At 45.5% G+C, this 15,238-nt stretch overlaps 1 protein-coding gene across 2 annotated transcripts; it reads right to left on the bottom strand.

Annotated features, from left to right (window-relative positions):
• Positions 1 to 363: 363 nt before the first annotated feature.
• On the bottom strand, positions 364 to 11,751 carry TMEM11 (transmembrane protein 11). 2 transcript variants are annotated; one of them, XM_083585896.1, is made up of 3 exons: positions 11,601 to 11,732; positions 8,973 to 9,082; positions 364 to 1,281 (listed from the first exon to the last, which is right to left on the bottom strand). In XM_083585896.1, exons 1-3 carry the CDS (start codon positions 11,661 to 11,663, stop codon positions 765 to 767), a joined length of 690 nt encoding a protein of 229 aa, XP_083442022.1. In that variant the 5' UTR covers positions 11,664 to 11,732; the 3' UTR covers positions 364 to 764. The 2 variants fall into 2 exon arrangements, with proteins under 2 accessions (XP_083442022.1, XP_083442021.1); XM_083585895.1 differs by lacking the exon at positions 8,973 to 9,082 and having other exon boundaries at positions 11,601 to 11,751.
• Positions 11,752 to 15,238: the final 3,487 nt, after the last annotated feature.

The following is a 15,238-nucleotide window of genomic DNA, read 5'->3' on the forward strand; positions in this document are numbered from 1 at the left end:
TTAAAACCAGGTAAAATCCAGCAGAATTTGCAAATTCAGCCTTGTCTTAGTTAACATTTTAAGTTTTGCTGCGACTTTCCTGCACTGCAAGGCTTACTAAGCTTTGAGGGCAGGTAAGCCCCATGCAAAAGGGCATGGCTTATGTTTCTGTGTTCCAGCAGTACAAATATTGGGCAAGTTAACATCAAGGGCTTGCTCTGACGAAGGAAGCACCTTGTTGCCGTAAACAGTGAACCCTCCTCAAGGAGGCCATCTACTCATAACCAAAAGCTGCACTTCAAACTCACGAGTTAGTATGATTACAGCCTTCCTTAAGAGTTATTCCTCTAGAAACAACTTTGGCACCAAAAGAAAGCAAACCACTTGAAATTCTCATCCTTTAATGAATGGTCAGTGATAACTTTGAGCTGGTTCTGTAGAATACAATTAAACAATATACTTAAAGGTTTCTTGGGGGGAAAACAAAAAACCCAGACTCCCTCTTAGGTATCTTTCCGTTCATTGACATTCCATTATTGACTTCAGCTCCCACAGTGTTCCTTTTCACGGCAGATCCATGTCTGAGGTGTAAGAAAACTGAAAATTCCCTTGATGCACCCAGTGACATGTTATTTTTGTTCTAAAAATAACAAAAAAATAATAATATATGGATAAACCAAACTGCTTCCCAGGCACCACTTCAAGAAGAAAAGTTGAATGTCACTGTGGGAGTCTTAATACACTTTTTTTTTTGTCTTTGCGGATTTCTCCTTCCTCTGCCGCAATCATACGGCGTAAAGTTCATAAATCTTCTTTACACAGTACACCAGGGCAGCGAGTGCTATCGTGTTATGCAGTCTCTTTCTGTGCAGGTCGTCCTTCCTCACCAGAACCACGGGAGTGGAGGAGGTGAGTGTATGCAGGGGCAGGCGAGAGAGTTTATAGGCATTATACTCCACTTGGTACTTGCAGCAGGGGTCGAATTGCCAAGAGATCCCATAGAGGGTGCAGCAGGCTATGCTGAGGACGCCAGCAGGCAAAGAGATGTAATGGGAATAATCTACGGGAACAGCCAGGGGGGTGAAGAGGCAGGCTGTGCCCGCTAGCACGGCCGTCTTGTGCAGGCAGTTCCCAACAGTGATCCAGCGGGCCGTCTCGTCCCCAATGCGCGTGGGCTCAATCACAATGTATTTGTACTGAGCCTCTAAGGCCTGTTCCAGCTCGTATTCAAACTGGTCCTGAGCATTCTCGCCGTTGTAGATTTCGTGAACAATGTAACAGTCCGTGGCAGACAAGGTGACCCTGTCGGAAGAAAAGGCAAGTGAGTTACTTGAGGGTTGTGAACTGGCCTTGCTCCCTGCCTTCCCCCCATCAGTACAACCTATAAGCTTGCCTAGGGGCTGTAGCCAAATTAAGAATTCTAGGCAAGCAAGCCTGGCAGTAGAGGGAAGGATGACTGATCCTCCTCTGTGTGGTTTCTGTTCTAACTGCAGAGAATGAAAAGGCTCTACAACCAGCATGGGGGGGGGGGATGACCCACAGTGGTCCAGCAGAGAGGGAACTGACCCCCCCCTTCATAGAAACCACACACACTCACTTTTTTTTACTAGCCTAGTAGCAGTTCAGGTCTTATTTACTTGGTGGTCATAAACCTGTTGTTCTGCAGTTCTTATTTTACTGTTATAGTGCACTGAGGACATCAACATCTTGTGCTCCGAATTTAAGGACACCCATACAAAATTTGTTTGAGTCACGGTATTCCTAGCCTTGTTCCAACATGAACTCAGGCATTAGAGGGCCAGGTAACATGAGCTCATGAAAATTATCAACTGATTTGGGAGACTCGTCATAGTACATGGTACAGAAACCTGTTACGATGGGAAGACTTGTCCAAAAATCCCTTTGGTAACCAAGCCTTTACAGCAGGCACTAGCCACATGTTTTCAAACTTTATTCCTTAATCACATGGGCTAGATAGGAACTTCTGCACCAAATGCTTCAAAAATGATGGCAGGTCACCATATCAGGGTCTGGCTGAGCTCCTTTCCAGACAATTTTCCATATTGAGTTCCTGGGATCCCCTTGATGAAGGGCAGTTTAGAAATCTCTCACAAAATTTTGGTGTTGCTTTTGGTGATGATAAAGATCTAGGGATTGCTACTGGACACAATCTACACAAAACAATACTTTTAAACCCTCAAGTAGTGGCAACCAGATCTTGACTTTCACTGTCTTTCCCTCCCTAGACATCAGCTTCATCCTTTTATCTCTTTTCCTCAAAACTGACCACGTTTTCTAGTGATATAAAGCAGTGTGTGTGTTATCAGTATACCTGGCCAAAGTCTGAAGGTGGCTGCTGACATTAAGAATTAACATCACAGGACTGTTCCTGCAAGCAAGGTGTACCTACTTTTTCAGAGACCAGTTTCTGAAGGCAAAAAGCTTTCCTGAGGAAGGTCTCCAAAACACCAACCTGGAGAGTGGGACCATTTAGCTACATGGAGCTTGGAAATTAACCAATCCACACTCACACTAGAAATTAATGGGCCTGGAAGGGGAAACAGATCCTACCTCTTTCAAGTTTAGAAATTCAGAACATTTTCTGAACCAGCAGTACTTTGCAGTTTTGCTTATGGATCCTTCACGGGTCTGTGACTAGAGGAAGACAAATAAATGAAGGGGAGATCCTCTTTGGTTCACTCCCAACACACAAAACAGTGCTACCAACGCCACATTGCACCACATTCCCTGCTCCCTTTTCAGTGTTCTACTATGAATGTTTTGCTGTTTTATTCTACTTGTCTCACTGTGGGTGGGTGGCCACTGCCAGCTCTCCTGCAGGTCCTGTTGAATTGAACTAGTGTAATGACTTGAACATGCACATATTTTGCATTCGGGAAGTGATTCCCCACATCAAGATGCACTTCGGGAGCAATCCAAACCCAAGATCTGATCTGCCAGGAGTTTGGAATAGGTGGATCTCCAGTTGAGTCAGGGCTCAGCTAGGTAAAGCCCCTCATTCCAGCTCAGTCAGAGATGCACCAGTCCATCCTCCAACCCAGCTCAGCTGGAACTAGTCTCAAAAAAGGAGCATTCAGGCAGATTTACCTCTATTCCAGACTCTGTTCAGACTCTGTCACATTACCTAGCAACCCAGCACAAATTACACTGATGAAAACAGTGGCTTAGGTCAAACTCCATTTCTAAATTCTTCCTTTCCCATTGCTAGGTTCAGCCCCACCCCTGAACAGTTTGCAGTAGGGGTCATTTACACCAGCATAATTTACCCTTGCATAAATGACTCTGGCCTCCTATGGTTAGATTGTTCTGCCCCAGATGTACAAGGCTACGGCTCCTCCCCCTTCACGATACATGGTAAGGAAATCCGGTCATTTCCCTGTTGTTGCTCCCACGTATTTCAAAGGAACAGCCACAATTGATACACCTTGATGGCCTTCCTAATGTGTATTCGCAAAACCAGTTCCCAATCACAATATGCAAGGTCCAAAGCAAGTGTAAAAACAGAACTCCAGAAACACAAGCAGCAAGAGAGGCAATGTTAAGAAGTCATCAACCAGAACAGGACACACTGCTGTATTCATTAGCAGACTATGAGCAAGGATTAAGATATTGGATGCTACTGAAAGCATGTCTGAGAACATCAGCAGGGCAGATCAATACACACTAAATCAAAAAGTGCTTGTTGGGGGGGGTGCTGCTATTGAAATAGTTTCCACATTCCTGGGAAGCCAAGAAAAGCCCACTGCAAAATGGCTATCAGTGAATTTGGACAAAACATTTCAAGCTGCTTTGAAATTTTAAAACTTTTGATCCTGCGGTGAGGTACACCATGCAAAACAAGATTCAAGGAGCAATCTTGTCTACTTGACTTGGACGGGGGTAGACTCTTTTAAAAGGTACCTCAGTTTTGAAGACCAGGAATATGACTGCCACACCCCCCATCTCCTCTTTAGGATTTATTCTGAACAAAAAGCCAGCAAATAGCAATCTCTTGAAGAGGGACTTTAAAACGTACTCTCCTCTTTCTATAACAAGCAGGGATTGAAGCACCCTGCTAGTATTGTGCTTGAGACGCAGATCAACTTAGCCCATTTTAAAGCCACCATGGCAGGGGAAAGCTTTTTCCAGACCACATAGCCAAAGGACACCTTTGTTCAAAATGGGATGGAACAAAGCTTTGGAGCAGCTGTGTACTCTACACATTCTTTTTCTAGACCCTCTCATCCAAAACAAAGGGAAGCTTTGTGTGGTGTGGAGTTTGTTTAGCGTCTGCCTGGAATAACGTTCCCACCGATGACACTGGGAGGGGGTGCAAATTTTAGCACTGTTGCAAAAAAGCTCAGCACACCCAATTCTCTCTCTAAATCAGAGCAAGGATTAGAATCTCGAGAAGCGTGTAGAGAAATCCATAGAGGCTATCCATCATGTGACAGCCTCATTAGGAATTCCTTTTAAAACAACAACACTGCATTCACCAGTTGCGAAAACCCATGGGCTTCAATACATTGAAGATGAAAGTCTGTACACTTGTCACCCAAGAACCCCGAGATTAAGTCTGAACCCTGCATGTAAAGTACAGCACAGATAAACCTACAGCTGGGACAGGATTGCCTCTTCATACATTTGAAACAGCCCAGCAGGGGGTCGGGGGGGCAGGGGCAGGAGAGGGAGGATCTAGCAATAGCAAAAATGTATGTTTCAAGACTGCAAGCTTTAGTGTATACACACCCACAGCGGGAGAAATTCCTGCATTCAGCTGTATAGGAATTTGAAAACCTCACATTCACACGCATACATAGTACTGCTGCAAGCTGTAATTGGTTGATCACTCAACTAATCCTTTAGTTAATTGGTGGGGGGCAAATTTTAATCCACTGCAATGCAAGCTAAAGGCACATGTTTGTTCTCTGATGTCATTTTCGTGCCTTCCTGTAATAGGCAATGAACGGAAATACTAAGATGACCTTCCGTCCCAACAATGAGCAGCAGTTTTTAAACTACTGCTTTACAGCTTTACACTTTTACACCTTCTGTGTCACAAAAGGAACATATATGAGGTACCTGTAACATCCCCATTTAATAATCAACTGGTGATTTGCACAGCAGACCAACTAAACAATCAGTTGACAATCCACATTCTATCTCACCTTTCCATCAAATATGCTCAAAGCAGCTTACAATATAAAGTTGAAACGCAGGTCATAATAATAATGAAAAGTTGTGCCAATGAAAACCAGCAGCCTGTTAAAAAAAGGCAGGTCATAATTCAATTAAAAGCCAAAGTAAAAATACAGTTTTAACCCAGCACCTAAATGATAGAAGCCTGGGTTCAAGAGATGCCTTGGAAGGGAATACCAAAACCAAAGTACTACCATAAACATTGTAGAGTGCAAGCATTTCTGAATGCCTTTTGGACAATTTTTTATATCAAATTCTCTCCGTGTCAGTTATTAAGAAATGAAATAAAACGTTATTTAAATCAAACGAGGACAAAGAAGTGGTTCTTGGAAGGAGAGGAATTCTTGCACTGCCGACTGGCAAAGTTTACGTCACATGGTGTGTCAAGTATAGAAGGGTACATCCAAATAATTGCATGAGCTTTCAAATGCCATTAAATACCAAGAGCCGCACACCGTAGGGGTCTTGGATCACTTTGTCCCAAGTCTAATCGCTAGGGTCAGCACTTTCTGGCACAGCCAAAGACAAGCATGTGTTATGTGTATCAAACTCTTTCAATGCTAACCATGGTTAAAGAATTCAGTATCACCAAGGCTGTACATGGTTTGACAAGATTGCTGGGGAAACCTCAGAGCTGCAACAACTGGGCAGTAACTGGAGATCAGAGCTGAATGGAGAGGATGCCCACCCCAGAACGCCTAACCACACACACTGTAGTGTAGTCTAGGTATTACCATTAATATCAGCCCCCTGATGCAAAGCCATGCTCAAGAGAGCGTTGAAGAGGGGCGCATGAAACAAAAGAAAGGACAGCAACGCATGTGAAGTGGCCCAGCAGATTTTCACTCAGAATGGAAAAGCCAAAACTTCAGAGCTGAATAAAAGTAGGTTGTCCACTGTGTTTGATCAACTTGAAGAGTCACACAGCTGAATGTGCGCCTAGTGTTTCACACAAGAAAACAATCACAGGATCATATAATCACAGTAAATTGCTAGTTTCTCTAAATGTTTATTGTACTTCTGCAAACCTCAAGGTTCCTCCGAGCCTGCTGACACCTCCCTCTGCCTTGTGGATGGTACCGCTCTGGCTATATATGCGACGGCACTCTCACTGCCTGAATATCTGAAACAGACGGAACAAGTGGAGGTTGCAACAAAATGCTGCAGTGGAGTATTCCTCCATCCTATTCTTCCCACCCAGTTTTCACTTCCACCCCTCCGATATTAAATCAGTGCTCTATGGCCACTGCACATGTCCAGTCCTCACGGGACCCACCTTGCAGACTCCCCACTCTTGTCTTTACGGTTTTTTAAAACAGTATCAGCCATCTCAGGCCCAGCGTTGGAAACTCACTGATACACAAGCTAATTGCCAAATAGCACCTTAAACCTAGGTTATGGTGTCACAATGGAGTGTCTAGGTGCCCTTTTTTTGCAATGGGATTAATTATTGTTATTAATTTCATTTCTATACCACTTTATATTTTAAAGAAAAAAAATGTCAAAGCAGTTTACAACACATTAAAACATCAAATAAAACAATCAAGAACATAACAAATTCAAGCTTCAAGGAAAATATTCCAGATCCTTCTCTTAAGTGAATTTGGCGTTCCCCATATTTACCTATGTAATTTGTAGAGCTGCCTCATAGCAGAAGTACTTTAGGAAGCCAGTATGGTGCAGTGGTTAGTGTGTCGGACCTAAAACCTAGGAGATCAGGGTTCAAATCCCCACTTGGTCATGATGCTCCCTGAGTGAGCTTGAGCCAGTCACAGCCTCCTAACCTACCTCATGGGGTGGTTGTAGGGATTAACTGAGAAGGGAGGTAAAACATGTACTCCTTTCAGAAAAAAGTGGGAGATAAATGCAATAAGCAAGCTCTTCTCCTCACCTGCTTAAGAAAGCTGGAGGGACCAGCCAGACAGAGATGTCAGTCCCCAACAGCCAAAGTTCTCCACGTGGTCGCAACTGGACCCCGCATAATGCGCCTGATGAATTTTGAACAGTGCTCAGTCTGTACAATCACCAGGGGAGAACCTGCTGGTGTTGCAGCTACTTGGAGGTGCCTGGCCAGTGGCATGTCCCATGTTTGTGGAATACCCCCCTAATGAGGCACATCTGTCTCCCTCACTATTAATTTTTAAGAGAAATTTCAAAACATTATTTAGTCAGGCCTTTGATGACTGAAAGTCATGTCCCTGGCAATCCTGAAATTATTAGTTTGAGAGCAGACAATTGCTTTTAGGCATTTTAAACTGGTTTTCAGAAGGTTGTTCCAAACTGTTTCTACAAGTTTTATTGGTATTTAGTATTGATATGTTTGCTGTCATGTGTTCCTTTGGGGGAAGTTGCATTGTATAAATCTAATAAATGGCTGCCAATACCTCCATCTTGTGTGTGAATGATGCCATTTTGGTTTCATAAGGATCATTGCTCGGAGAATTAAGTTCACTATTAGTACACAAGCTTAAAAATACATGCTTATAAGCACTTTTGAACATTCCAAGTACTTCCAAGACTGGTCATTTTTTATTCCATCCCTGGCATGGAATTCCCACCCCAAACAAATGTGGTGCCTCCACTCTCCTCTGCAAAACCCATATCTTCTGCATAGTATTTGGATTACTCCCTTAATCCTCATTCCTAACTATAACAAAGGTTTAAGACATTCAACTGCATTTGCCAACATTCATCCCTCCTTCCTCTTTGACTGTAGGTATCTGTCCCAAATGCACTTACATATTTTGGCTGAATACTGTACCGGATATGCCAATGACACTACGTAATCCAAAGGTGGGGAACCTCAGGCCCCTGTATTGGTTCTTCCAGGCTGCATCCCCTCCCTAGCCTTGCTCAGCACTTTCTTGAATGCTCCTGGCTTGGTTGGAATGCGCCCTTGAACTGTGCTAATGCCCTTGCTTCCCTGAATGGAGAGGGAAGTGTATGTAGAAACCTGACTGGAATGAAGCCTGCTATACAATGGAGAAAGTTCCATCCATCCTCAGCCGACTTTTGCCTCTTCCTGTGGCGTGTGATCCCTGGAAAGGTGCCCATTGAGGGAATGTGGACCAATGCCTGATCTAAAGAAACCATTACTACTCTAACTGATGTAGTCTATTATCCCCAGATCATGATGAGGGTGAGGGATGAGATGGAGAAACAGCAGCTGGTTGAAGTTGTCAGTGGTTACCTGCCCCTAACGAGCAATCTGTTTTATACAAAGTCAGACCATTTATCAATCTAGTTCAGTACTGTCTAACTGGCAGCATCTCTCCAGGATTACAGACAAGAGACTTCCCCAACTCGTACCTGGAGATGCTGGGTATTGATTCTGGGATCTTCTGCATGCGCAGTAAGTGCTCTACTACCCCTGTAAAGCTGGGAAGGGGAGAAGCCCTAAAAAGCTGACAGCGTGATGTAGCTAAAAAGTAGGCCCCATGCCTTCATTAGTATTTCAACCACAGTCAAACATCATAATATAAGAGGCAGCCTGTCAAAGAGCAGCATCTGAACAGACAATTTACTGGAATTCTAACTCAAAGAGATGCCTCTGACTGGTTTGAGGTATCTGCTATATTATTAAATTTGACCATATTCCATCATGCCAGACAATATTTTATTCATTAGTTATTCACCCAACATTAACCCTCTCATGTCAACAAGACTCCCTTTTAAGCTAACTGCCTAGCATCAAAATAGCCTGAAAGCATATTTTTAAAAAAGCTCATTGATGGGAAATCCAAGAAGCAGGAAGCAGGTATAACCTACTGACAAATGAAGGGAAATACATCTACCATGAAAGCTGCACGAATTCTGTGGTTACTTGATGAACACTAGATCTGTTCTGCGTCCAAAACACATTCCCGGCAGCCAAAGTCACACAGATGTTACTCAGAAGGGGACACTGAAAAAAGATGGGCAGAAAACAGACATATACATTTCCACCTTCTCAGTGGAGAGAAGGGTAGAAGCCATAATACAAAGGGGGTTAATAATTATTTCAGCCAGAAACAAAGAACTGGAACATTTCTTGAGTCAGCTGCATGTAAACAGGGGTTAAAACTACACCCATCATCCCTACCATGGGTTGCATCAAAGTAAGTAATACGCAATTAGTTATGACCATTTTTAAATGCGTCTACTCTGGGTATGATCTACTTGTTTACAAAAACAGGAATATTAGTCAACTCCTGTTATGAGCCGCATTACCAACTAGCATACACTGTTTTCCAATTACCTATGGCAGACATACCGGTAACACTTAGCTATGGTTAGTTCCCGCTGGGATTTGTTGACTTCACTCTGATCGAGAACTCAGTCATACAATGATGCTGGTTGGGCTAAACCCAGTCTCTGGAGAGCAGGTATAGGTGCCAATAAGCCCAGCTTCTAATCCTCCAAGCAAAGGCACAAAGAACCTGCTTTTACCAGTTTGTCACTGCAGATTAAAACTTAACCTTGGTTAGCACAATCCCAAGATTTGCAGAGCTATTCAAACCATAGTTTCACACACTTGTTTGCAGCCAATCCATAACCATTGTTTAAGTCAGCATTCCCCAACTTGATTCCTCCCAGATGTTTTGGACTACATCAGCTTCCCAAGCAACAGACTCTCAGAAAAACACTTCTGCAGACTTCACATGCAACACAGAGCATTTATTTACCCCAGTTGCCTCTAACTGCCTTAAACATGATTGGTCCAGGTTCTAACTGCTCTAGCATATTCACAAACACTCTGCTCAATATGGGTAACTTTCTTATTACATTGACTTAGAAGTCTTAAACTCTTTTTCAACGGAAGAGCTCATTCCATCTATTCCTTATTGGCTTCAACCATTTTAACATAAAGCTGAAAGTATTTATCTTTTCACTGATACTTCAGAAGAATTATGCCTTTCTCCACTGTAGTCTAAAATGCCCTAACCATTACTAAAAAATCCTTATTCTGCCTTCATGGGAGAGAATGCAACAAGCAACAACTGAAGTTAGGGAAGTTTGCTGAAACCATTGAAACCCGGATGCAAAATTATAATTAGGAGTTACACAGCAATAGTTTCAACTGAGAGTTGCAAATACCAATCTTTTAGAAGTTTACCCTTAAAAGTGGGAATATTTACAACGAAAGACTGAACTTCAAAACTAAAAGTACAATATGTTAAAACTTTGGGGGTTAATTTGAGCAATGGGAGAAACCCCACAAGAAAACTATGTAAATATTCTTTGTTTCACCTCCTACCATTATCTACATAGAAGTAAAGTGAGAGCTGATGGCCAAAGGGGGTGAAACTGCCACAGCCAGGAGCCACCAGCTTAATTCCACCCCACCAGCTCCCTAACCTTCCAAATCCATAACAATGCAACACCTAAAAACATAAATCACTCAACCAACAGGAACAGCTGTGCACCAAGAGGTCACTCTCAGAGGACTTTGGGGGAGCATTTGCGGCCTTCAAAAATAGATTTTAAGAGCATCCAAGAATATTCTTAGTCTAAGCAGAAGCTACTCTTGTCACCTCCGGGTCTAACATCTGGGATGGGTGAAACACCCCGGAGTTAAGTTAAGGGACTTTGTGTACTGACCTTCCCTTGCCACAGGCCTGCTGCCCCTCCCTCTCCAAGTTGCGGTGAGGGGATACCTACTTTTCCCACAGCCTGATGGAGCCACGACCTTTCCCCCACCCCGAACCCAGACCTTGTGAGGCAACTGGATTCCTCCTCGCTCACAGAAGCTTCACACGTTGGTGCCTCCAGCGCCCCCCCCCATATCACACACACACATTCGTTTGACCTCTCTTTCGGCAGCACCTCCTCCAGGAGCCCTGCAACCCCTAATCCATCCCGTGCCCACCCTCTCGCCCCACTCCCTGCGCCCCCATTCTTCCCCTCCCCTTTCCCCCAAGGGTGAACTCCTGCAGCCCCCAAATCCTCCTGCCCCGGGCTTCTCCCGGGGATGGCCCCCTCGCCCTACTTATGCCAAGGCCTTGTGCCGCCCAGGCCGAAGCCTCGTTTCCCCTCCATCGCCTCTGCCACCCCTCTAGCCCCCCCAACCCTGGAGCGACCCCTCCTGCCTCTTAAACCCAATGACCTCGGCACCCCCGCTTCTTCGGGCAATCCTTCAGCAGCACTCTTCCTTCCCAGTCGGCCATCTCCTCTCTTATCCCCAACGCCAACCCGCACCCTCCTTCCCGGCTCTCCCGTCCCACAGAGGCGCCCCGGAAGCTGCCTTCGCCGCCGTTGGCGAGTCTCGAGGCCTGGCCCCTGCTTCGTCCCCTACAAGGCCAAGAGGAGGCCTCAGAGAAGCTGAGGGGCCTGAGGGGGCGTGAGGGGAGGAGAAGCAGCTTTCGGCTCCCCTAGGCCCAGGGCGTGAAGGCCGGGAGCCGGGGCGGGGAGGAGGCCGCCCCAGCCGGGCCTCCGCCGCTCACCTCTCCCTCGCGCCGGCGCCGCCTCCGCTGGAGCTGCCGGGGCCCGCGCGCCTCCTTCCCCATGCCGCCATCTTGGAGAGACTCGCTTCGGAAATGTCTCCGCCAAAAGTGAAGGCGGGGGCGGGGGAGGGAAGGGCGCGCGCCGTGAGGCGAAGGGGGGAGGGAGGGAGGGGGAAAGGGTCCCGAGGCCTGCCGGGAAACGTAGTCCTCTTTAGTGTGGCGGCGTGGTGGAGAGGTGAGCTTGCTCCCATTCGGAGGGGAGAGGCGGGGCAGGGAAAGGGAGGATTAAAAAAAAAAAAAGCGGGAAAGGTTCCCGCTCCGCGCTCGAACCACAAGCCCCAGAGTGCTTCGCGCGGCGGCGTTTAGCGGGAGAGGTCGGACTCCCCATCCAGCGCGGCAACGCATGGGAAATGTAGTCACGATGTGAACGAGCTGGCAGGGAACTTTTAGGAAAGGGGGAGGGGAGAGGAACTACAGTTCCCAGGAAGCCGCGGGGCGCGAGAGCCATGCGGTCGCCTCTCGCAAAGCCACGTGGGGCTGAGGGAGAACGTTTACCAACACAGGAGAGCAGGGAGGGAGGAGGCTCCTGAGCGTGCTCCGCCCCCTGTTATGTACACGGCCAATCACAGCCGGCGCCTTTCAGAACGCTCGTGTCCTGCAGCTGCGCCAAGAAGCCTTCTTTTTGCAAGGAGTTTATTTGAAAGCAGCTGCCACTTATTGTAATAGGATTTACGTACATCCAAGGAACTGCTTAGTTTACGGCCTTGCTGCCCCGATCCCATTGTGTTTAATGCAGCCATTTCCGTTTATTTTTTAGAGGAGTTTTACATCCTGGGATTACAGCGTCCCATAGTTAAGGTCATTTGGGTCACACAGAGGAACACATTTATTTGTTGATTGCAGTTATATTCCACCTTTTCCTCCAAGCAGCAAAAAATCGGCACACATGGTTCCCTCCCCTCCTCATTTAAATCCACAACAGCCCTGTGAGGTGGGTGACTGGCCCAAGGTCACCCAGTGAGTTTCATGGCCGACTGGGAATTTGAACCCTGGTCTCTCAGGGCCTAGTCAGACACTCCAACCCCACACCGTGCTAGAAGCTTCCTTAAGATTCTGTACTTAAAACTACAGGATTTACAATTGGCGGGCAGCATGCTTCTGAAAGCCAGCTGTTGGGAATCACCAGTGTGGATAATAGCACTGCTGGGCTCAAGCTTCTGCTTTTGGGCTTCTCATTCATTGAGGCATCTAATTGGGTGCTGGTGCAATGCTGATTTTGTTGTGGGTTGTATGTTTTGAATAGATCTCATTCATATGTGTGTGAATTGATTTTGAATAATTGTCATTCCTCACCTCCCAGTTTTCAGCTGTTCTTTATTTTGGCTGTAAGCTGCCTCGAGTCCCTGTTGGGGAAAAGTTGAGGCGTAAATAAACGTATAGTGATTGTTATCTATTATCTAATTGGCCATTGTGAAAACAGGGTGTTGGACTAGACAGCCTTTGACCTGATCTAATGGGGCTGTTCTTACGTTCTAATTTGTCCATCTGTGTATCACTAGATAGTATTGTCTGCTCTGACCTTCGACTGGCAGGAGATGTCCAGGGTCTCATACAAAGATCTTTCACTTCACCTGGCATGTGAGGCTTCTTAAATGAAGAGGAAGGGAACCTCTGCATGCAAAATGGGTTCTTACCACTGAACCTTTGCTGCTACATGTCTCATCTTTTTGACCTATCGGACTGGACCCTGTTTTATAGGGTTTTATAGGTGGCATTTTTTCATCTCCGCGAAGCTAAGCAGTTGGCTCCTTACCTCTCTCGCCCTGACCTAGCCACTGTGATCCACGGGACGGTCACCTCCAGACTGGATTATTGTAACTTGCTCTACGTGGGGCTGCCCTTGAGACTGACCCAGAAACTCCAGCGGGTGCAGAATGCCGCGGCGAGACTCCTTACGCGGTCCTCGCTGCGAGATCACATTCACACAGTGCTATACCAGCTGCACTGGCTCCCGGTGGGGTACAGGATCAGGTTTAAGGTGCTGGTTTTAACCTTTAAAGCCCTATATGGCCTAGGACCCTCGTACCTACGGGACCGCCTCTCCTGGTATGTTCCACAGAGGAACTTACAGTCTTCAAACAAAAACATCTTGGAGGCCCCGGGCCACAGAGAGGTTAGGCTGGCCTCAACCAGAGCCAAGGCTTTTTCAGCTGTGGCTCCAATCTGGTGGAACGCTCTGTCACAAGAGACTAGGGCCCTGCGGGACTTGACATCTTTCTGCAGGGCCTGCAAGACGGAGCTGTTCCACCAGGCCTTTGGCCAGGGCACAGCCTGACCCCCTCCCTTGGCAATCCTCACAGAACTCTAGCCCAATGGTTGCCATTAATCTGATTGGAATTAATTTTATAATGAAATGATTTTAGAATGTTGTATCATTTTACTGTTGTTAGCCGCTCTGAGCCCGGCTTTGGCTGGGGAGGGCGGGATATAAATAAAATTTTATTATTAATATTATTATTATATGTTTGGATCCTTTGAATTTCTGTTTTATTTGCTTTTATGCATTTTCATGCTGCTGTTATTGTTGGTTTCAGGTTGCATTTTAGTTTTAATTATATATTGGGTTGCATCCAGCTAGCTTTTACTCAGCATAGATCCATGGAAATGAATAGACCTAAGCCAAATAGCCATGCCCATTAATTTCAGTGGGTCTATGCTGTGTAATTATTAGGCACCATTCTTTTATTTATTAAACTTGCTAGTTGCTCATTACCTAAAAAGATCTCCAAGTGACTTGCTGTGAAAAGCATTTACGTAAATGCGTGAAACCAAGAGAAAAATTCATATAAAGTATTAACATCCCATACAACATTAAAAAACAGTCACCCACAACAGTGAAAGGTGACAATGTTGACCCAGATCAGATGCTCTGAAACAGAAATGAGGAACCTCTGGCCTTCTAGATGTTGTCAGACTCAAACTTCCATCAGCTCCAGGTAGCATAGTCAATGGTCAGGAGTGATGGGAGTTGTAGTTCAACAGCACCTGGCGTTTCCCTTTTCCTACTCTAAAACCTACATATAAATGAACTCATGGGTGCTGCCCCACTGATAACATAATGTCATACTTTGAACAGCCAGGTTAACTGCTACTGCTTCTTGGTAGCAATTCACATCAATGCAGCAGACCCTGTATTTTTAATTTAAATAATAACAACACTTGGAGAAATCAGTACCAGGAAGTGGCCTGACCAGTGTGGTCACACTGGGCTAAACATTACTTCCTCCATTCAGCTGCATAAGGCATTTTAGAGCATCTGAATCAGAGCTCCACATAGCTGCATTTGCAAAATGACTTTTAGATATTGCCTGAGATCTTATGTGTTATGGTCACCATGAGGTGCTATGACTGGTGTGTGGAACGGTTCTGAGCAGTATCCCTTCTTCCCAACAGTTGTGAGAATTGGACCAAAGTGGGTGCATAGCTAGGCCCAGTCTTGATAAAATTAATGCAAACAAGCAGTGACATAGCAGGAACACATGTTCATCTCTGAACATAAGTTCATGTAATTCCAGGGGTGCTTTGGGCTCATCCACTTGATAACCAGAGCATAATGTGCAAATGGACTCTCCTCAAAG

Source organism: Podarcis filfolensis, assembly GCF_964270895.1.
Source record: "Podarcis filfolensis genome assembly, chromosome: 14".
NCBI lineage: Eukaryota > Metazoa > Chordata > Lepidosauria > Squamata > Lacertidae > Podarcis > Podarcis filfolensis.

Bases quoted from the DNA above. Each gene is read 5' to 3' on its own strand.
- TMEM11 (XM_083585896.1), bottom strand. From the start codon at position 11,663: ATGGGGAAGGAGGCGCGCGGGCCCCGGCAGCTCCAGCGGAGGCGGCGC. The intron at 9,083-11,600 runs GTGAGCGGCGGA...ATCTTTTTTCAG, and splicing joins GGCGCCGGCGCGAGGGAGAG to TGTCCCCTTCTGAGTAACAT. The intron at 1,282-8,972 runs GTAGATGTATTT...TTCTTCCGACAG, and splicing joins GAATTCGTGCAGCTTTCATG to GGTCACCTTGTCTGCCACGG.